Here is a 22,681-nt window from a genome sequence, read left to right on the forward strand (position 1 = left end):
CTAGGTTGGGTTTAGCTCTAGCATTGGGAAAACAAGATGTTTTAGAAGTGTGTGAAAGGGAGATGCAAATTTCACTTTATGATTTTTAAAACATACTAAGAATTATCTGTTGCGACCTGGTTACCTGAGTGACATCTTCAGCATAATTCCTAAATAATCTTTTTTCAGGGAAACTGTTTTGGCCAAGATCATACATTCAAAATTTATTTTTATTGTGATAAATTTGTCATCATGATTATTGCAGTTGTTGTATCCTGTCATAAGGCATCTTTATGCACACAACACTAGACACACTGCCTCATTTATGCCATGATATAGAGATAAACCAAGATGCAACTGCAGGATTCCAGTCTTCCTGAGGCTGACAAAGAATACTATAACTGTACCTATGGTAATGTCATAAAAATACACAGAGCAGCATGACTGCCCAGAGCTGCCATCAGTGCAATTCTTTAATCAATCTCTGCTTCTCATTGTAAGTAACAAAGTGATCTGTTGCCAGTATGGTTACATCTTCTACAATCTACATTCTCTTTCCCAGTGCTAGAGAATATTTATTAGACTTTATTTTGGTTCTGATATGACAAAAACAAGTCAGAAGAAAAAGAGAATTATTTTCCTTAAACTATATAAATATAAATAAATTTATATTTTATATAAATTAAAGACAATTTTCCATTAATTTGTCTCAATAAACTGCAGAATACAATATTTACAGGCAGAAATTTAAACATAGAAAGTTTTCATTTGCAATTTGCTTCAAAAGCAGGCACCCAAGAAAACCTCAAATTCAGAAGTTCTCTGTGAGTTGCTGGTAATTTCTCCTGAATTAGGGACCAACTGACCAGGCATAGAAAAAACATGTTTGCATAACTTTCTAGTTTACAAGGGTTGGACAACTTGCTTTAGTTTAAGTAAAGCACATTACCAGTGTTAAAATAAGAATAAACAGTACCATGTATCTCCCTCCTCCAACCAGAAAGCACAGCTCCTAGCTATAGTCTTACCTTCTGAAATAGCCTTCTTGACAGCTGCAAGGTAAGCATCAGGCTCATCATCATTTGTGAGTTCTTGCCACTGAGACCAGTCCTTGAAAAAGGTCGAATAGTCGTCACAGTCCGTAACACCACAGAACAGCTTGACTACTTTGTACGGAGGCCATAAAGCTTCCTGAAGGCTCTGCAGGATGTGAGGAACATAAAAGCTCTGCACCAGCTCAGCAGAAAGCAAAAGGATGATACTCCGACTTCTGCTGAACAGGGCCAGCTCCTGGTGGGAGATGGCAGAGTCGTCTTCCAGCTGGTAGCTCAGAATGCGATGCTGTCGAACATGCCAAGTAAAGAGGAAGAGGTTCTGGAGGTACTGACACCATTCAGTGGCATCACTCGCATACACAATCAGCACGTCATATTCTCCAGGGGCTCCTGAACAGGTGCAAGATGACCACAGGAAAAAGGATTAAATTCAAACCATGAACTGACCCACAGCTTTGCAACCAAAAAACCCACAGCACTGTCTCTAATTCCTGTCAGAAACTACAAAGCATTTCAAAAGAACAGTAGATCTATCCAAAGTGAGGTGTTCACAGCCACAAAGCAATTCTTAGGGTGAATGAACTTGCATCTACTCCATTAAATTTAAGTAGTTTTTTCATTCTTAAAAATGAAAAAAATTAAAATGCTCTTCCTATAAATAAGAGCATTTCCTATGTAGTTTCAAGTGAAATAAACTACACATAGGGATTTATAGATTTAAAGTGTTCTTATAGGAAAAAAAAACCACAAAAACCAGACCTTCAAAACAAACTAGCTTGAAAAGAGGAGTTCACTCTCACACTAAAAGTTAAAATAATTTTAGGCAATTATAGGGTCTCTGCAACACAACTGCAGATCATTACATGCCCAAGTGGAGCAGACACCAAAAACAGCACACCTAAAATAACAAAATCCTTTATTTAAATGAGGTCACACAATGCTTACAGGAAGTCACTATGGCCCCCGTGGTGTTAGATATTTGCTCTCATTGCAGCAGAAAGCAAACTGCCTGCAAAACATGCATGCAACTAAGGGAACATCAGCCCCAGTGCCCACACCACAGCCACTCTGTCCTTCAGGCTTCAGACATTTCACAAAGCCATGTTAGGGTTCTTTCTCTAAACTGTCACAGAAAGTTTTCCCAACAATTTTTGGAATGACAAACACTCTCTTCAGAGGGAAAGAGCTAATACAATAGTGTTAGTCATAAGACAGTCCAAAATATGCTCACCAAAGTTGACTTCTCCCATAATTCTCTAGAGACAGCTTGTACCTACACACTCATGCATTTCTGTGCACTGGCACAAAAGCACTTAAAAATGTTAACAGCTTTTTAAGACTAGATGCAAATTGAACCAGTGTGACACGATGCAGTGCTCTTCCACCAATCTCAAGGAAACTTTCACGTCTAAATTTAATTTTTCCATTTACCTGTGAAGAAGTTTACCCAAAATTGAGGTTTACAGCAGAGGCCCATGGTAAATTCCAGAGCTGAGCATTTAAAATCTTGTTAACAAATTGTCTTCTAATTCCAGTTTGACTCTTCAGAAATGTCAACATTTCCAACTCATCTCCATCATGAAGCAAGCAAAGGCAATTTTTTCCAATTAAAGCAGAGAGCAATGCCTAAAATTTGGCATCCAAAAAGAGGATGAGAGAACTGAAGATGACAGTTTTGCAGTCATCTTAGAAAAATTCAACCAAAATTGCACAGTCTCCAAAGACTTTATTCTATCACCTTCCCCAGAAACGTCATTAAGACTGAAACGATGTCTAGGTTGAGGGATCCCAGCCCTAAACTATAAAATTAGCAGCTTTAAACTGTAGTTCAGCAGCAGTGATATGATTGAATGGAGATGTGCTCGGTGCTCGACTAATAGTGTTATGGCTACCTGCATAAATAAGGAAGTCTCTAGCAGTGAAAGGATGATATCCTAGCTATGGAGAACATGGACAGTGCACTGCTGACATTCACCAGGACAGCTGCATGTTTGTGTGTGAGTACAGCTCCTGAAGCACAGATGGGGGCTTGTAGGAGACAGCACTCCCAAAGGAGAGGATCCAGCAAAACTCATAAAGCAGAGTCCTCGGGACTCAAGACCTTGGGACCTTTAAGCTAAGAGTGCAGAACTGCTGTGAAAAAAGATGGCTTTCACACCAGTGAGCACACCACCACTGCCAAAATATCACCAATGGTGGCTGAACACCACCTGGCAAAGACAACAGAATTACATGAGCAAAAACATGAAAACCAAGCAGAATTCAAGTTTTAGTCTAGAAAGGGAGATGTACCACAGACTTCTGTTTCCACTGCCCTGGGCTGATTTACATGCAGTACAGTGGGAAAGGACAGCACAACTGTCTGCTGAGAATGGAGCCCACACACTGCACCATGGCCAGCTGAGCCCGACCTCAACAGATGGGGAGAGCACACAATGATTCCCTGAGGTGTGCCCAAAGCTCTTAAAGTCCTACCCTGGTGTCCTCTGGCATCAGCCCCACTTCCAGTCTCTGGAAAAACCAGTAATGGCCTCCTGCACACTTTAACATTCTGTAAAATGGAACAACTAATCCTGTCATTCACTTTTAGGAAGCACACAGCTTCCACAACTATACTTGTGGGCCAACAGGTCCTTCTCCAGGCTTTCAATGTAAGTAAGCAGCTGTGCACAGAGAAAGGGTGGAAGAGCCATTGAATTTAAACGTGCCTTGCACTGCAGGGGTACAAAGTATCAAAGAACCCCTCCATTCACCACTATATAGATAAAGGATGCAAACTTGACAGACTCACTGCAAATTCCCTGCCAGAGCAGTGCAACCTTTGCATCCAGCAGGAAGGAACTTTCTCTGGTGTTTAGGAAAGGTATTGATTTCCTAGCTAGCACTGCTCTATGAGAGCACCATTCCCCTGAACAGAGCTGTACCAGCTCTCCTCAGGCCTTCTTACCTCAGCTTCTACAGCCTTTTACACATACACAATAAACTGAGGAGCAATGCTCCTAAAACAAGAAGTGAGAAATAAAATTACTGACTCCACTTGTGGAGACAAAGTAACATCCCATGTTCATAAGCAAAAATACTGGAAGTGGGTCTTGCAGAGCTTAAGTCAGCATTGGGAGTGTTTAAAAAAAAACAAACCAAAAATCTAGAAATAATTTCAATTGCAACATTCTCCTTTAAAAGAAGAATGACACAGGACTCTCCTTCCTGGATCATGCTATTATTTGTCTAACCAAATAGCTGCCTTTCCAGCATTAACTACTGTCCAGTGCTCAGGGAACAGTGTAAAAAGAGTACAGAACACTACAGGGAGGTTTTTCACAATTCTTCAAACATCACAAAAACTCACAGAGCACAGTTCAAAACATAATATATACTCTGCCTATTGTACACATATAATATAAGGGGAATCCTTTGATGAATACCTAACATTTTATTTCCTTAAACCTTGCTCTTAGATGGATGGTTTGACAAGCTGGTTTTGGAAAAGTCCTCAATTTAAGGAAGAAATATATGAACACTACATACAAGATGAAGAAAAATGGTTGGCTGGCACAAGCATATCTTTCACACTCTCAAGTGTGATCTAGTTTAAATTTTAACAATACCTTGTTACTGAAGTCCTAAGTTTAAAGTATTAAAAATACTCTTACCTCTGTTTACAAAATGTTGGCACTACTAACAATACTGCAGGGCATGTTCATTTATTTCACAGAAGATCATGAAGATGCAGTTCTGTTGCAGTTTGCAATGATAAACCATAACCTTTGAACTGCTTTCCAGCTGTAACTGCTTCATTAAGGTTTAGCTGCACACTTCACTATACAGCAATGATAACAGACTGACATTACAAACCAGTACCATAGAAATGCCTAAAACCTATAACTGAAGTGTAAGCCCCCCAAATTGAAGAGCACAAACAACATGATACAAAGGTTTCCCTAGCTTACAAACTGCACAGAATGGAAGAGGATGAAACAATTCAGTAAAAATCACATATGCTCATGGCAAGAGAATAGAAGTATGCATGACCATGTCACATCTTCACAGCCCCTCTCTGGGAAGCAAATAAATCAGGCTCATCTTCAAATTATGTCTGCAGGTAGTAAGGTGATGATCTTCAAGTTCAGCCCAAACATGTAATAGTGGTTTATGGCCATATCATAAGGTTCTGATTACCACTGAAATAGCTAAACAGTACTGTGGGAAGCTGGAATATCAGCTCTGGGTAAGACTGCATCTTACATTATCAACTGTTACTACATTATTTCATTCCATAAGCCAAAAGGTTTGACCCTTTTTCAATTTATATATAATGAAGTTTGCTATTGTACTTGTGGGCCCCATGAAGCATATTCAGGGCTTGTAGTAATACACATCTTTTCTGTGTCATCTTTCACATATCCCTATAAGTAGATCATGACTTCTCATTGTTCACAGACCAGGTAAAAAAACTGAGACTAAATCCTTCACTCCAACTCAGAGGGATCATATGCGGTGGCATATTTTCATCTGCTAGAAAAAAATCCATCTCCAATTCTGACTGCATAAGAAAGGCATTATGTAACCTATCCCAGTGTGTTTTGCAATTCATTATATGTATGTAGGATACAGAAATATTGCTGTCCAAAATAATAGTCCTTGATAGATAGGAATTCACTCTTCATGAAAGACAATTGTCTATGGTATAAAGGAAACACAACTCAAAGTGTCTTAATAATCATATTCTTAAAAGAGAGAGCACTTCCAGGAGGTGATAGAAACTGCTATTAGACATTTAAGAGAAGTCCTCGGCACCTTCCACATTTCAGTATGTGAAGTGTGTGTATTTAAGTGATGTATGATGAAATAAATACACCCTCTGCATACATGGAATGCACAGTAATAGTGATCACATGCAATAATTATTAACATCCAAGTAAGACTTCTTATTTCGACTGGAATAGAAAATCTTCACTTTAAATAAAATACTGTGGACAAGCGAGAGGAAATGGCAGAATCAAAGCAGATAAAATTTCTGCAAACCAAACTTCACAGAGAGGAACAAGGGATTTGCATTATGATACATTAATCTAAAGTTGTTCTCTTTTTAAGGGTCTCTGTGAAATCACCTTGTTTATAAGGAGAAAAGTAGTTTTGCCCACAAGTCTCCTGAGGCCGACGTTTAGCTTATTTTTACCTCACAAGGAGATATGCGTCAATGAAACTCAAATGTTGCTTCACACCCTGAGAATGGCACGTTTTTTCCTTTTTTAGATGAAACCCATACGCTTCCCTGCAAGGAGAGGAACTTGCAAATCGGGCATTAACAAGACTTACACAATACAGGCTAAACCCCTCTCCCCTTGAGTTTGCAACTCTATTTTAGGTACTTTTACCTGCACATATGATAGCTAAAACATTTTAAACTATGGCAAACTAGCTCAGCTTGTGATCCTGCGCCACTGTGGCAAGGGCCACCAAGTCATAAATCCAAAAGGAAATGGTGCTGAAGGATAAAGACGTATTTAGAAAAAACTGACTTCTCTATAAAATATCACAGAAGAACATGCAAGTGGTAAAGGCGGACAGGGGCAAATGACACTACAGAACACTCTCCCTCAGAGCTCGCTGATCGGCCAAGCCGAAATGCACTTAAGCCGCAGAGAAAGTCTGCCAGCAGGCGCCCTGAACTCCAGACAAGTGAAGCAACAGCGCTGCAGCCCGGCTACGAGTGAAGGAGCCGCCGCTGCTCTGAAGGGCGCCAGGGTTCCCTGAACGCGGAGAGCGGACCCCCGTTCGCCAGCAGCGGGGCGCCAGGGGCGCGCAGAGCCCCGCCGGGGGAGCGCCCCGGGCCCCGCTCCGCTTGCCGGCACCTTGGTGCGGGGCAGCCGCCGAGAGCCCCGGCCCGCCGGAGCACAGCGGGGCCCCGCGCAGCACGGCCGGGCGGAGAAGCCCCGCCGCTTCCCCTCAGTTCCCGGGACGACAGCCGCGGTACCTACCGGGGGGCGCCATGGTCCGGGGCTGGCGGGGAAGGGGCCGCTCCCCTTCCCTCACATCGGCGGCGCGGCAAGGCGGTGCATCCCCCCGCGACCGGTCCCTCGCCCCCGGCACAGGACACGGCACAGGACACGGCACCGCGCTCCTCCCGGCCCCGCCTCCCGCCCGCGGCGCCCCCTGCAGAACCGGGCACGGGGCTGCTCCTGCCCGGCTCTGCGTCGCCTTCCCGGTACTCGGCGGGACTCTTTCCCAAGGAGAGAAACGGCCTTTTCCAGCTACGCTTTCCTTAGGTGGCCGAGGAAACAGCGCTACAACGAGGAAAAGTTGTGTTAGTGATTCAACGGTCTCGACAAACCCGGCGCGATAGTTATGGGACAGAACAAGCGATACCTGCTTTATCTTTAACTTAGGTTTTATCTTCTGGGAGCAAGGAAAACTCCTAAGGGGAAGCAATGTTGTTCCCTACAAAATAAAGTAGCTTGATGTTCTGTGTTTTCCTCTAGAAGATGCTGTCTTTCAAAAAAGATTTATCAGTTTTTGTAAGACCATGCTCATGTTTGACTACAGAGACAATAAGCAGCAGAAGGACACTTACTGTTCACAGAGGACTCAACTGATTAATTTTTGTTACTGAAGACAAAGTAACAGATTCTGCCTAAATTATTCAGCCTATTCCTTTGCAAACATAAAAAACCCCACTTGTACAGGTGAGATCTTTCCCTGATGCATTTCAGCACAGCAAAAGCAAACCCCTTACAATCTGGCTTCCCAGTCAAGGCAGTCCTTCCCAAGCAGTCAGTGCACATTCTGTATGCAGCTTAATGTCACCAGTAATGCTAGAACAGAAGTGGTTACAAGCAGAAAGGAAGCAACTATTTTTCATTCATCAACTCCTACAAGCTGGTCAAACTCTCTTGTTACCTTCAAATCTTTACTCAAAACCTACTTCAAGCTTACAAACCGTGTGCCACTGCCTGTCTGCCAAAACCAAGGTGTTTGTTCTCTCAATAGGAAAGTACTAGGACAAAAAGCACTTCCTGATGATAGAGCCTTGTGAGTAACTCCAGGTATGCAAAGAAGAACCGTAACTTTCCCCTCTGAATCATCCCAAAAATATACACTAGAATAAAGAACACATGGGTACTGGAGAAGTGTGCAAATACAGAACCAACATGGGATTTATGTGAAAGACCAAAGTTAACTAGTTGAAAAATAGAGCCTCTAAGCAAATTATTTTACTATTATGGAACAGCAAGTATATATTAAGAACTATTAAAACAGATGAATAACCACATGTATGACTTTATGACTGCTCCACATTATTCCCCTTGTAAAGCTGTGTATCTTCTAGCTTCCAGTATAAAGTTAAAAACAACCATCTCTCTGATGTTAGATGAGAATTTCAACATGCACTTATGAAATGAGTTTTTAAATTCTCTCTCTTTAAAGCCTTGCAGTATCACAGAAAGGGCTAGCCGAGTCAGATTCCAGGAAAACCCACAGGGCTTCTCCATGTCTGTCAGTGTCACTTAGGATACTCTGCATTTTATTTAATCAATGCAAAGCCCACAAGAAACCTCTTTAGCATTTAAACTTCCCAAGTCTCTAAAGTGAAATTAATGTGCCTCCACAAATGAGCTTAAATAAAATAACTGCTGGTGTTGTTTCAGCAACCTCCAGCTAAAAATTCAGATGACAAATTGAGGCAAAAGCCCCTTTGCTCCCTAGAACAGGAAGGCTTAACAAACACAAACCTCCTAAAGAAAAAACAAAACAGAGACAGAAAATGGAGCATTTTATTCTGCCTTGCCCAAAATTGACTTTAAAAGTTCTTCCTCACTTCAGTTCACTGCAGCACATAAGCACAGCTGCATTTGCAGATTATTCTCAAGGGGGTGTCTTATCCCTGTCCAAAGAAAACGACTAGATTGCTCTTTCTGGAGCCAATGCTTTTCTTGCTTGGTAGTTACAGGCATTAACAAGGAAAGGATTGAGTGTTTGAATATTCACGCTCTCTTCACTTTTTCTCGCTCATGAAAAGAGTGGAAAGGCCAGAAACTTCTCATGGAAATGTTCTCTTTTGAGACAAGCTGGGAAATGAGAGAGGCTGGAAAGCAGTGCTGCAGAAACGGACCTAGGGGTCCTGGTCGATGGCAAGCTGAACAGGAGTCAGCAGTGCCCTGGCAGCCAGGAGGGGCAGCCGTGTCCTGGGGGGCATCAGGGACAGCATCGGCAGCTGGGCAAGGGACGGGATTGTCCTGCTCTGCTCTGCACTGGAGCTGCCTGACCTTGTGTGCTGGGGACAGTTTAGTCACTGTAATATTAAAAAGATCCCATGCACAGCTCTCCTTGCAGCCTTAACAACAGAGATACGGCAGCCAAGGGGAGGACTGAAAAGAGTTATGAGGAGTAGGTGAGAGGAACAAAGGAATTCACAAGCAGTAACACAAATGAGTTGAATTTGCTTGCTTTTTAGATCTCAGGATCTCCCACTACTCTTGAGGAATACATGGACAAAACAGCTTTCCCTGCCAGTTCATCTGGACAGGTGCAGGCACAAGGGGAACACACCTAGAGAGACGCACACCTTTGAAGAGAAGCTGCCACACAGCACAGGGAACAGACCAAACTGAAAAGGCCAGGCAGGAGAGGGAGATACTTATTAACCAGAGGAGAAGCAAAGTGAGCCAGTGAAGCAAACACAGTGAGAAATTTCCCTGGTTCGTCACAGAAGTTATTTCACAGAGCAGGGCTTAAAGTAACCATAGTTTATCAGCAAAAGCTGCATCTTTTCCTTTCCAATGCAGGCAAAAGTACAAAAGTTAACTGAGCTTTGCAGATGAAGGTTTCAGCTGTAGGTTACTGTAGAGGGAAACTACAAAAACTAAGAAATACTAGTTCCTGGAAACAGTTTCCTTTCTGGAACACAGCCCCATATTCCATACATAAAAGGGCAGGGCATCCCAAAACCAAGTAAACATATCTAACCAAACCTCAGCTGTACACTCCTTTTCTGCTACATAGGCAACAGCACCTGTACAAAATGACAGAATCTTACAGTACAAAATACCACAAGAGCTGACTTCTTTTTCCCCATGAGTGCAAACATGGAGCCTTCCAGAAACACCAGCAACAGGCATGCTTTGCTGAGAACAGAGCCCACCCAATTGTGTATGTTCATTAGGCACAAAGGCAGAGAACATCCAGACAACACAGAAGAGCAATATTTAGAAAGGGTTAAGTGAAGAGGGCTAGGTAGGGGAAAAGTAAAAAGCAAAACACTGCCTACCTACCACTGTTTTTTTTTTTTACCCTGGCAGCCCTAAATCTAGACTCTAAGCACAGGACTCTTCTTCCTCGGCCATCAGCAAGCTTTATAGCACACACTGTTGAAGAAGAGTGCCATCCATCACAAAGGCAGAAATAGAGAGCTACATCCAAAAGAGCAAATCTCCAGTTTTACAGGAAACAAACTTCCCTGGAAAAGTAACTAAATCCGCAGCAGTATACAACAGGTGAATGAAATGTCATCCTCATCAGGGTTCTGAGTACACTAACATGCTAAGCTTGTCCTGCTCAGCCTCGTCTGGGGGTTCCACATCCACCCTTCTGCGTAGGTACAAAAGCTCCATTTAAGCTTTTTTAAGTCCAAGTCTTCAGCATTTACTTGAGCTATACCTGTTTCATATCCTACCTCCAACCTTGAAGCCCTTCAAGCCTATATTGTAGATAGCCTTGTCCCGAATTCCTTTTCTGTCTCTCCCTTATAGGCTGCCACGTTAGGATCATGGTGCTATTTTTACCAACTCCCTTTGTTCCTGTATGAATTTAGTAGGAGTATACAGCGTGTTCCTGTAGGGGTTCCGATGCTTCACATCTCCTGTTTCCTGAGCCTATCGGTGAACCCTGCGAGCAGCGCCCAGCTCTCCGCGGGCCGCGCTCCAGCCGTGCGGGGCTGTGCCGCGCTGCTGAGGACTCTGCCCGCAGCTCTCAGCTGCTCCCCCCACAGCAACCCAACTCCTGCTCTCCGGCATTCCCCCGCCTCCTCACTCCCGCTCCCCAGCGCTGTCCTTTCAGTGATTTAAAACGGATTACAAGTAGGAGTAAACTGGCGAGGCTTAAGCGGACTTAATTCTAAGTCTTCCCGCTTCCAGAATCGAGTGGGCACTGCCGAGTTCCCAACCCCTCTCCTGCCTTTGCACCACAGGCATCCGTTCGGCACTGCGCGTTGCCTTGACGCAGGCACCAACGCTGAGGGGCATTTCCCCGTGCCCTCACGACACAAGTGTCCCCGTCCGCGCTCCGTCCGCGCCACCACCGAGCCCCGTGGCGGCGCGGCTCGGTAACTCAGCAGCGGCACCGGGGCGGCCGCCGACGCACGCACGCACGCACCACGCAGGCACGCACGCAGGCACGCACGCACGCACGCTGGAGTCGGCGCGTGCGCGCGCGGCACGTGTCAGCGTGGGCATCATGGCGGAGCGGCGGCCCGTGCCCAGCGACCTGTTCCCCCTCGTGCTCGCGTTCCTGCGCGAGAGCGGCTGCCAGGGCGCCGCGCGAGCCTTCGCCAGGGAGGCGGCGGCGGTGAGCGGGACGGGACGGGACGGGACGGGACAGGGCGGGATGGGACGGGACGGGACGGGAGGGGAGCTCAGTGACCGACCGACTGACTGACTGTCTGATACTGGCTGACGCGGCCTCTCTCGCTTTAGAAGGAGCAGGACCCCAACGCGGCCTCCCTCCTGGACATCTTCGCCTACTGGCTGCGGTAAGTCCCCTCGGGATGCGGGTGCCCTCCGCCCGGGCCGCCCCCGCAGGGCCCCGCTCAGCCCCTCTGCCCACAGGTCTCCAGAGGCCAGGAAGAGAAAGCTGGTCCCGAACGGCGCCCAGGCGAAGAGGAAACCGTCCGCCAGCAGCAGCTCCAGCTCCAGCGAGGAGGATGAGAAACCCCCGGCCAAGAAGCCGGGTAGGTTTATGGGCGGCCCTAGTGCAGACCGGAGTTGTGTTGGGCATTGGCTTTTCACGTGCTTTTAGAGCTCAGCTTTACTAGCTCTTTTGAGTTCTTTCAGCAGCTGTAAGGGATTAAGTTTGTATTGACTGATCTCGGTTTTGGCATGGCCTTTTGCCCATGACATGGAAGATTTGTTAATTTTACTGAAGGGTGGTCTCTATCTTGTTAAAATTTAGGCACAGCAGAGTTTGTATCCCATAGGTTTTAGCCATTCCAGAGAAATGCCAGGCATCCCTGCTCACCTGCTGCTTGTGTGAGGTTGCTACCCTTTTTTTCTTTCAAGCTCATGTACCAGTGCTGTCAAAAAATACATCCCTGTGCTGCACTTTGCTATGTGGTGAGCTAAATTTTTCCCTTTTATCTGAAATTGTTCTTGTGTCTTTCATTTATCACTATACACAAGATTGTGTATGTCTAGAAGTAGATTTGCTGGAGAGAAGGAATGAATGAGGAGAGGGAGAGACACAGTAAGAAAATATGTCTTCAACTTGAGCCATCCTAAAGCTGAATTTGAACTTAGATCTGATTTTTATTTGATAAGGGCAGTTTTAAATATAATATGAAACAAAACTATTTATTTTACTCCATGTTATTAAAAAGCAATCAGTAACCAGGGAATGGATTTGGCTAAAACACATTTAGATATCTGGAACCTTAACATGGCATTGCGGTGATTCTCTTTGCAAGCACCAGTCTGTACTTGTTCAGCAGGTTTCTTTAAGCCAGAAGGTGTGCAGACCCAGCTAATATTATCTCAGTTTGGGGGCTGCTCTTTCTTTGTGGGCTGTCCTTTTGGTGATAGAAGCCTGCACTTAAATTAGTGTGAAACAAAGTCTGGAATTGCTTTTATCTTTTTCCTTACCCATTTTGGAGCAGTCTGCCACACACTGCTCAAGAAACAAAGTAAGTATTATGAACTTCATTCATGGTTTAATGACCCTAATATATCCTTTTGCTCTGATATCTGCTAGTGCAGGATATAGGTACATGAAAATTGTGAATTAACTTGTCATCAATGTATGCTGTCTCTTATTTGCAGCTAAAGCATCAGCTGTGCCCAAAATAAAAGCAGTTCCTGCAGCCAAGATGGCAGAGAGCAGCAGTGAGGACTCCAGTGATGATTCAGACTCGGAGGAGGAGAAGAAGCCAGCAAAGGTTGGCTTTTGTTTCCAGTATCTTTAATGCACATTTGACAGTGATCAATAATAGCAAATTTTACTAGCAGAATTGCATGTGAAATTTGGCTTACTTGTCCTGAACTGTGAAGTGCGCAGGCTGCTGCAGATGCAAAACAAAGAGACATTTCTGTAGTGCCATTCAGACTGGTCCCAGGAAAAACTAATTTTTTGTCCTACACACACTTTGTTTCATACCCAAATCTGGTCCTTACTCTTATCCTAAGACTGCTAGGGCTTGTTTCTTTTGCAAAGAAAGATTTACTTACAGTTGTTACTATAAGTTTGATTTTATATATATATGTGTGTTTATGTAAAAAGAGAATATTCTCTTTCCTTTTTCTTGCTGCAGTCATGGTCTTGAAGTGGAGGCAAGGAAGAATGATGTCAGGGAAGGAAGAGTGATAGCATTGTACACTAGAGGAGACCAGCTAGAGTTGCCCAGTCAGTATTTTCAGCCTTCAAGCTAGTGTGATCTGTAGAAGGAAGAGAAGTGTGCTAGCCTCAGACCTGCCCCATTTTGAGGAGGCAGAACTGAAGACTGATGTGCAAAGGAGGCTTCCAGTGCATTTCTGGGAGTTTTTCTAGAGCAAAGCTGTTATCCCAGGATTTTGAGACCCTGAACATGAAGCAGAGTGGTGTTTTCAAATCTCTGTGAAAGAGAGCTGTACACTCTCTGTATGTGTCTATCTTACTAGCCTTGTTTTCCCCTCATGACTTAAAGGGTTAATCAGTTTTTCCTGCTGTTGTTTAGAAGGGTGCAAAACCTGTGGTGAAGCCAGCTGGAACCAAAATCCAGCCTCAGAAGAAAGCAGAGAGTTCCAGTTCTGACTCAAGCAGCTCAGATGAAGGAGCACCAAAGAAGCAACCACCAAAACCAGCAACACCTAAATCAGGTACCTGTTAATGTCTGTCATGAAAAAGAGCAAAATCAAAAAAGCAGAGGAGGAGTGCTGGGATCTGTACCTATATATGTATTACCATAGCAGTCTCAAAATCTGCTTTCACTGCCATTTGCACTGCAGTCTAGTTTGTTCTGACATAGAGGTGTAGAACTGAATGGAAATACAGCATCTGGTCCTGAACACTGCATTGTTTGAGTAACTGTTTATGTTTTGCTTTTACCATGGTCTTCCCCTCAAAATTCCCAGGAGATCTTTACTAAGCCTTTAGTTTTGGAATTTCCCATAAGTTAGAAGACACAGTTTCCAGAATACTTCCTCTGAGGTTGCAGTAGGATAAACCAACACTTTTGCAGTACTGCCTTAATCTTTTCTATAGGCTTCTGTGGTTCTTTTCTCTCTGAGATAGTCACTGCTCAGTGTAATTTTCCCTCATCTACCATAGCATGTTTTGCAATGTCCCTTTTTACTTCTCTCAAAAGGAAGTAAAGCTGCCCAGGCAGCCACCAAAGTTGTCAATGGAAAAGCAGCAAGCAGTAGCAGCAGCAGTGAAGATTCTGATGAGGAAAAGGCTGCACCAAAAAAGGTACATTAGACTATGAAAAGCTTCATGAACAGTGTAGAAATCTAGTAAGACTGGTTGTTATCATCTTGCAGGCACAGACTACACAGAAGCTGTGCTCGACATACTTACACCTGCTTCTCCTTCATACATTATGTGTTCTAGCATCTCTCCATGTACTGCTTTCTTCCCTGATCCCTCCCTACTGCTTTCTCTGCTCCTTCCTTTACCAGGAAAACATCTTCTTGTGCCATAACGACATTGTGCCTCTATTATATAAAGTTGCTTTGGCCTGACTCTTTCATGTTTAGCTGTCTGTAAATTTGAGTTTTCCACTAGTGAGTGTTTAAAAATGTTCCTGCAACACATAAATAATCATACTTGTTTTTAATCATGTGACAGTTGCTAAATTTCAGTCAGTCCTTGGCCCTTTTGTCCAGGGGAGTTCCTTCTTAAGGGTTCATGGAGCAGAAAACAATAGCAGAGGAGCTAGAAAGATAATGGTGCTATACATTTCTTAAAATTCGCATTTGAGAATCTCTGTTAATCTTTTTCCCTTTGTCTTGAGAATTTGCTCTTAAGTGAGGTGTGGAATTAAGCAAGATCCACATTCAGTTGTCCTCACAAGATTTCTGCAATTTCGTTTTTTAATGTATATTTCTTTTGATAAGGTTGTTCCCAAGAAATCACCTCTGCCAAAACCTGCAGCCACTCAGGCATGTCCAGGGAAAACCAAACGTGCCAAGAAGAGTTCTAGTAGTGAGGACTCATCTGACAGCTCAGATGATGAAGAGCCACCTGCAAAACAAAAGCCAAAGTCTGGTATGTAAAAGATACTAAATAGGTTTTTTTTGTGAAGTATCCAGGGCCATTCAATTGCAGTCCAGCTGATGGGCTAAATGGGCCTCTGTTCAGTGTGGTATAACATCTTTAGGATTCCAGTAGAGACCTGGTGTGAGTATAGGGCCTATATCCAAGGTCAGTCTGACTCTCTAACCAGAGGATTTGAGAAGGCAATAAATGAAAACATTCAAAAATTGACATATCTGGGTTTGTTTATTTTTTTTCTGAAAAAGTTTGCTGATAAGCTCCTGTTCTTCTAAAAGTGCAGAGAAAACTTCTGCAGAGATGGTTGGGTCAGCTGAACCCCAAGAGGAGAGTTAAACTCAAAGAGTAGAAACAAGGAGGTAGCAGCGGGGTGGGTATAATCTTTCAAATTAGAAGCTAGTGTTGGATCTTAGCTACAGAAGGGGAATAAATGGAAGTGAATAGCAGAAGTGCTTTATTCTAACTAAAACTTCTTGTGCTGCTCACATTATCATGCAGGCATCTGAATGCTGTGTTTCTCTTCATAGGTCCATACAGTGCTGTACCACCTCCTCAAGGAACACAGACAAAGAAGGGCCTTGCTAAGGCTCCTGCAAAAAAGGCTGAGAGCAGTGACTCTTCAGACAGCAGTGATGAGGCAGAGCAGGTGCCCTCAAAGGCAGAAGCAGGTGTGTTGTGAGGAGGAGAGGCTGCAGGGGAAAGTACTGCATTGTGCCAACAAGGTTTTTGCAAGGTCTTGGTTTCCTCAGAAGAGCCATTTGTCTTTGCTCTATGTTGCTATTTGCTCTTCTGGATGCTTCTGATTAATTTGAAGGTTTCACAAACAAAACTGTGTGCAACTCGTGGATCTGAACTGTGGTCAGGTTGGATTTGCCCATGCTGATTTGAAAAGTCACTGGGATCTAGTTTAGTGGGAATAAGCCAAGTTCTTGAATGGCTTCCAGTGGGCTGGCTGAGTGGCTGGTGTAGTGAGAGTGGAGGTTTTTCACACCTGCTAAAGTTTGGATCTTGGGACAAAGGTTTGGTGTGGATGTGACCTATGAATTTTAAACTTGCTTTTGCAGGCAAAGCAGCAGTAGCTAAAACAATTCCTGCCCCCCAGAAGAAAGCTGTGACTAACAAGAAGGCTGAATCCAGTTCTGATAGTGACTCAGGTAATTCAAGAAATTGAGCTCTGATTCTTTTGTGTTAATATTTTTACTGGCCAAGTTGCCCCATAGTGGTGTGTCTGAGAGCCTTAGCATGTGAGCTTAAAAGCTTCAGAGTCTCCATGGCTAGCAAGATGTGAAATTGGAAACCAGCAGCCTGCAATTCAAGGTGGAGTGTGACCATGAGACAAGACCATTGGCAAGTGCAGAAAAGTCCCCATATTGCTGGATGAAAAGGGCAGGGAATTGTGAATCAGCTTTCTCACAGAAGTTTAATGGTTAAACTCTTCTGGAGCTTCTGTGTCTTGAGATTTTTGGGATTTGTTACTCCATTGTGTTGGGAGAAGCTTCTGAAATAAAAATGTAGTCACCATATGAAGTTCAAAATAGACTTAGAAGATGCCTGCCTTCTCCTGATGTGACACTACAAATGGGAGCAGTGTACTTTGTCTCTCCTGTCGATCAGGTTTGAGTTTTGGTATTTCCCATCTAAGTTCCCTTTGTGCTTCAATTTCCCTCTGAGTTCAGGATGCTCCTGTGGCATATCTCAGCATCTCTGGTGCCATGGCAGGAACTGGGTGGCAGCTGCCAGTCTGTCTGCAGTCAGCTAGTCCTAGCACTTGTATCACTTGTGTGACACTCCAGTGAGTGTCAGCAGTTCTGTGTTTTCTGGTTTTGTTACCTAGTTTCTCTCAAAATTGTCAAGTTTTTGATTGCTGTTTAAAGTGTTCAGAAATACTGGAATAGATCAGGTTTAATATTCCAGATTCATGTAACACAATACAGAAGTGTATTTGTACTCAAGGAGTCTCCGTTTTCAAGCTGCTGCTATCTCATCTGATAGAGGAGGTAGCTAAAATGAGATACTGTGCTCTTGCTGCCTCACTTTTTATGCTTTGCCAACTCTATATCTTAATTTTTTATGGTTTTTTTTTTTTTATTCTTACCACATAGATTCTTTTTTCAATGTTTCTTCTCCCCAAGTTTGATGATGCTGGTACTTTCTCTAAAGTTCTTTACTCAGTACCTCTTCTACATTTTTCTCCAAATATTTACTTCTTTGTGTATGCATTAGTGAAGAATTTAAACTGTTAGTTTCCACTTTCTCACAACAAAGAAGATGTGTGGAAAAATGAATGTTTTCCCCTTGCCTTGAGCCACAAGCCATTTTGCTTTTCACTTACCCATAAATTACATACATGTTACCACTAAAGTAACTTGCACATTAAGCCTATTAACTTGCAGAACATTTCTTGGTTTTTTTTAGATTCCAGCTCTGAAGATGATAAAAAGAAGGTAGGGAATAAGTTCCCTGCTAAGCAACCTGTGATAAAGAATACTTCTAAACCAGCAAAAGTAGTTGTCAAGCCTGGACAAGCAAAGAAAGACTCCAGTTCTTCCTCAGACAGCTCAGGTATTGGGATGGGAGGAAAGGAGAATTTCTACATGCATGTTGTTCTTGTTTAGACCTTTCTATTTCTAGGAGGGTGCAGTTGGACAGGAATACCCACTGAAGTGTTGTTTCAAGCAGATGTACTGTGTACAATGCTGAATCTGAATGTTAGCCTTGTGTTACAGGAATGGGACTTAGTCGTGATTGCTGTTTTTCTTTCCATTCTAGATTCTGATAGTTCTGACAAGAAGGCAGCTCCTGTGAAGCCCACAACTAAAGCAGCAACCCCTGCAGCAAAGAAGTCACCAGCTGTCACAAAGAAAGCACAAAGTAGCTCTGATTCAGATAGCAGCTCCAGCAGTTCTGAGGATGAGAAGAAGAAGAAAGGCCCTCCAGCTAAACCAGCTGGCAAAGTGGCTAAGCCACTGTCCAAACCTTCTACTCCAGCTCGCAAAGCAGACACATCTGACTCTGATAGCTCAAGCAGCGAAGAAGAAAAGCCAGCAGGGAAACCAGCCACCAAATCTACCGGGGCAGCAAAGGCAGCTGTGGGGAAGAAGGCAGCTGTGGGGAAGAAGGCAGCTGCTTCTAGTAGTAGCAGCAGCTCATCAGACAGTTCCAGTGAAGAGGATGGGAAGCCCAAAAAGGCAGTGAAGGGGGTGCAGAATGGTTCTAAAGCCACTGCCTCCACAGAGAAAGCAAAAGCATCTGCAGTGGCTGCAAACAACACGAAGTCTAAGCCAGCTGGTGGCAGCAGTAGTAGCAGTGAAAGCAGCTCTGAAGAAGAGACTGGAAAAGTCAATGGAGGTATTACCAGCAGTCTGGGAAGTGGGTCTGTCAGGCAGTGTTACTGAGCTAAGCATGAATGGAAGACTTTCTGAAATAATACTCATTCTAATTAATCTCTGTGTGTTACCGTGCCATCTGGTACAGTAGTAAGAGGGAAGGGTTAGTTTTGAATTTGGTGGGATCCCTTTTTGTCTGTACTGCATAGCTGCTGGCAGTGAAATTTATGGTAATGTGAAGTACATTTCAGTGTAGTTGTTGCCAGTTGCCATCTGGCCATGCACAAGATTTAGTGGCAGCAAAGCAGACTGCTGGAGGACCTTATCTGTGTGGAGTGAGAGACCACAGTTGATGCCCCAGTGCACAATATCAATCTTTAACCCTCCAGGAGAAAAACAACTAGTGATGCACTAGTGATGTGCACAAATGTGCTCAGATATCACAAAGTGATGTGCATGTGATATGAATCCAAAATTGGCAAATTTTGACCAACAGAACTCTCTCAAGTATGAAAAATCATTCATATAGAGATACCCTATTGCATAAAATTTTATGTTTTAGGATAGGATGGGGAGGTCTTTGCTGAATTTGTTAGTGTCTGGTACAGCAGTCTGTTTTCTGGGTGAGGTAATGCAGGCACCAGTTCTCACACCTGACTCAACATTGGGTTTGCTTTCTGGGGAACAGAAGCCATTGCTTTTCCCAACGCTGCCCTTAAAGTTCTGCTGCTGTACATCTAACAGGCACAATCGGGAAGAAAAAGAAGAGGGAAGATGATCAGGAGCCAGAAACACCACACAGTAAAAAAGCAAAGATCAAAGCCCAAACACCACACACAGTTCCCAAGGTGAAACGGGTGAGTGAGGGTGGATTGTGGCAAATGCCTGAAGAGGCATCTCTGCCTTCTAAACAAGTAGGCTGTTTTGGGGTTTATCTGAGTGGTTGGGCCTACAGGATTATTTGTATTTTTACTCTCTCCTTAAGCACTTTAACCATGTCTGTAGAACTCTGGGAAGTGCACATAAGAACATAATATTATTCTGGCCAAAGTTGTTGGATATACTTGCACAGGAGCACTCATGAGCTGCCTGATCTGAGGCAGGGAAAAAATAATGAATCTGAGAAACACTCAAAGATTGAGATGACATGACCAGGGTTCTGTATTTGCAGGGCAAGGAAGGAGGTTATTACTAAAGGAACATTGTGTGTTTGTATGTGGTTACTGCATCTCGTTTTCTTTTTCAACAGGCGTCCTCTCCATTCCGCCGCGTAAGGGAAGAAGAAATTGAGGTGGATGCTCGTGTGGCTGATAACTCATTTGAAGCAAAGGTAGGGCTAGGTGGTGCCAGAGTGCTATAACAGTTGGTCTCTGGAAGTACCTGTCTGCAGAGCAGCCTCGGTGTGCTTCTGGGCAGTAGTTTTGGTGAAAACTTCTTCCACCAGGAGGCGCATAGCAGAGTGGTATCAGCTCCTGTGTGAATGTACTGGGCTTTTCTGGGTCTGGTGAACTGTGGAGCATTGCCTTTGCTCTCTTGGGTACTGACTTGAATTTCCTTTTCTCCCCCTCCATCCCTCACAGAAAGGAGCAGCTGGTGACTGGGGTGAGAAAGCTAACAACATCCTGAAATACACTAAAGGCAAATCTTTCCGTCATGAGAAGACAAAGAAAAAACGAGGCAGCTATCGTGGGGGCACTATATCGACCCAAGTCAATTCCGTCAAGTTTGAAAGTGACTGAGAATATTGGAGTTCATAAACCATCTGCTCACCAGAACATCTTGGATGGGCATATGGACATTATGGATGTCAAGCCTGCCTGGAACGCTACCTCCCCTAGCTCCTTGTGGGGCAGGCAGCTCCGGTGTAGGGATGTGGGAGAATAGTTGGATGTTTCCCCATTTTATTTCTAATTTTGTTGTAGTCTCCTAATTTGAAACCATCCTTAAACTGGTGTTATTTGCACTGCTAGGGTAACCGCCAAGACTTATATTTTCTACAGTCTTATTTTAAAAGGCTGGCAGTGATGTTTACTTTTGGTTTCCTGCCCATCTAGTAGAAGAAAGAAATCATTGTCCTGTGTTTTAACCTCCCATTTATTTTTCAGCCAGTTTAACTCTTATCCCTTTGAAAAGGCAAGTATTTTCACTTGCCTCTGACTAGTTACTGTAAGAACAACTGCTTTGAGCACTCTGGCTGTAATACCCAGCCCGACCTGACATTTCAAGTTTACCCTTGTAGTGTGACAGGGTTCCTTTTCTGTTTTGATTTGTGGTTTCACCTTGCAGTAAATACCTACTTTCCTCTTCCTTTCACTCCTGTGGAGGTCACTAACCAGAGTACTTGGAGAAGCAGTCTCCAAATATGGTTTTGTAGTTGAATAACAGTATTGATTGCACTTGCAGGGTGGGGGCTATTGTCAGAAAGACCAAGGTTTAGAGTACTGCTGTGGCACTCTAGATAGCACTTCCATTAGTAGCTGGGGAGTGAAGTTGTTCAGAAACTGCATGGGGGCTGTGAAGTTTCACTTGGTGGGGAGGGAAAGAGAGACTAAGGAGATAGAGGCCTCTTAGAAAAAGGCAGAGGTGGATAAACTTTTTGTTTCAGAGGTTCTGGCTGCAGTGTGAGCTGCAGCTTATTAGGAGTCAAGATGATTGTATCATTAATGCCTTAAATTTCTTTTCTGAGTTGGATTGCTTGGTCTTTGAGCTGTCTTCTATCTGTTAAATCCCTCTTGGGAAGTAAAATACCCATTTCCCCCTAGCACAAAGGCAAACCCTGGGGCTGTAACGTTTGAAGTACCAGCTACAAGTGTATATTCTGTAAGGGGAGCCACAAAGAAGTTGAGGAACTTGCAGCTTAAACTGAGATTTCACGAGCAACTGACGGTATAATGGTGTGCTGGGGTGGGCTTGCATTCACTCAGTTGTGTGACTGCTTCCTTACTTAGGTGCAGCCTGCATCTGGCAGAAAATATTCCCCCAAATACTCTGCCCTCTGTTGGGTGAGTAAAGTTAGTTTGAGGAGCAGTGAGTTAAGTCCACAGCGAGTGTGAGTTGGATAATGGTAGGGCATGTTTAGGAAATGGAGTAGTGGGCTGTGAGATATACTTACCCAAGTGATGAAACTGCCAGCCACTGAGGTGATGCAGGGCCTGATTTCCATGTTTCCATTCCCTCCCCAAAGGGTGCTAATGAGAAGAGCCTTGTTACAGGAAGCTATGTTTGTGTACAAAGCAGTGTCACCTAATTGAGGGTTGGATGAGACTTGATGAGCCACCCCCATGTACATGAGTGGCAACTTTTCCCAGTGAGCATTTTTCAGGACTTTCCCCCAACTTGCACAATCACTGGGGCCTGGATTCAAGGCTACAGTGCAGAAGGGCCCAGGAGACCATGGTTATGACAAAGTAAAGGTTAGAGACCAAAGGAAGGTGGGAAGAGTATTTTCTGCTTGGGAATTTGAACATCATCCTTGTCATTTGCCCTCTTTTTTTCTGTTTATCAGAAACTTACATTTGAAACTCTTTAAAATTCTTTTATGCTTTGAAGTTTTTTAAAACATCTGTAAAATGTGAGAGTTAACCATGTCCGAAAATAAAGATTTGCTGCCTTTGTAGTCTGAGTGGATCTGGTAGTTAAAGATAAGGAATAGTGGATGGGAAAAGGGAGGGTACCAGTGCTTGGGGGTAACTGTCTCTACATTAGTCTACAACTACTTCTTGACATCTTCCATAATTGTGGACATGTAACAGACCTTCAGAAGTGAAAGGTAGCCTGTACAGCTGGCTGGTGAGTGACTGAGAGATCTGGGTAAGATGCTAGAAGCTTATATCAAAAACCGAGGCTGTTCAAGTCCCTTCCTTT

The 22,681-nt window shown here is 43.8% G+C and overlaps 2 protein-coding genes across 5 annotated transcripts in view; one reads left to right on the top strand and one right to left on the bottom strand.

Moving 5' to 3' along the window:
- Positions 1-11,348, bottom strand: part of PIK3AP1 (phosphoinositide-3-kinase adaptor protein 1) — a 42,460-nt gene extending 31,112 nt beyond the window's left edge. The window contains exons 1-2 of one of the 3 annotated variants that reach the window (XM_015633563.3): positions 11,208-11,348; positions 1,008-1,424 (exon numbers count right to left, since the gene is read on the bottom strand). Coding sequence is in view for 1 of the 3 variants with exons in the window: in XM_015633561.2 (XP_015489047.1) it covers positions 1,008-1,424; positions 7,016-7,028 (430 nt within the window). In the remaining 2 variants the exon portion in view is untranslated. Of the gene's footprint in view, positions 1-1,007; positions 1,425-7,015; positions 7,170-11,108; positions 11,126-11,207 lie in introns of those variants that run through there. The other 2 variants (XM_015633564.3, XM_015633561.2) reach the window with 2 other exon arrangements.
- Positions 11,349-11,452: 104 nt separating this feature from the next.
- On the top strand, positions 11,453-22,433 carry NOLC1 (nucleolar and coiled-body phosphoprotein 1). Of its 2 annotated transcripts, XM_015633814.2 has the most exons (14): positions 11,453-11,597; positions 11,726-11,781; positions 11,858-11,979; positions 13,064-13,179; positions 13,954-14,095; positions 14,584-14,687; positions 15,335-15,485; positions 16,019-16,159; positions 16,556-16,645; positions 17,907-18,053; positions 18,261-18,839; positions 19,562-19,674; positions 20,067-20,147; positions 20,398-22,433. In XM_015633814.2, exons 1-14 carry the CDS (start codon positions 11,487-11,489, stop codon positions 20,554-20,556), a joined length of 2,112 nt encoding a protein of 703 aa, XP_015489300.1. In that variant the 5' UTR covers positions 11,453-11,486; the 3' UTR covers positions 20,557-22,433. The 2 variants fall into 2 exon arrangements, with proteins under 2 accessions (XP_015489300.1, XP_015489301.1); XM_015633815.1 differs by lacking the exon at positions 19,562-19,674.
- Positions 22,434-22,681: the final 248 nt, after the last annotated feature.

This window comes from Parus major, chromosome 6, assembly GCF_001522545.3.
Source record: "Parus major isolate Abel chromosome 6, Parus_major1.1, whole genome shotgun sequence".
NCBI classification, from domain to species: domain Eukaryota; kingdom Metazoa; phylum Chordata; class Aves; order Passeriformes; family Paridae; genus Parus; species Parus major.

Bases quoted from the DNA above. Each gene is read 5' to 3' on its own strand.
- NOLC1 (XM_015633814.2), top strand. From the start codon at position 11,487: ATGGCGGAGCGGCGGCCCGTGCCCAGCGACCTGTTCCCCCTCGTGCTC. The intron at 13,180-13,953 runs GTTGGCTTTTGT...GCTGTTGTTTAG, and splicing joins AGGAGAAGAAGCCAGCAAAG to AAGGGTGCAAAACCTGTGGT. The intron at 14,688-15,334 runs GTACATTAGACT...TCTTTTGATAAG, and splicing joins AAAAGGCTGCACCAAAAAAG to GTTGTTCCCAAGAAATCACC.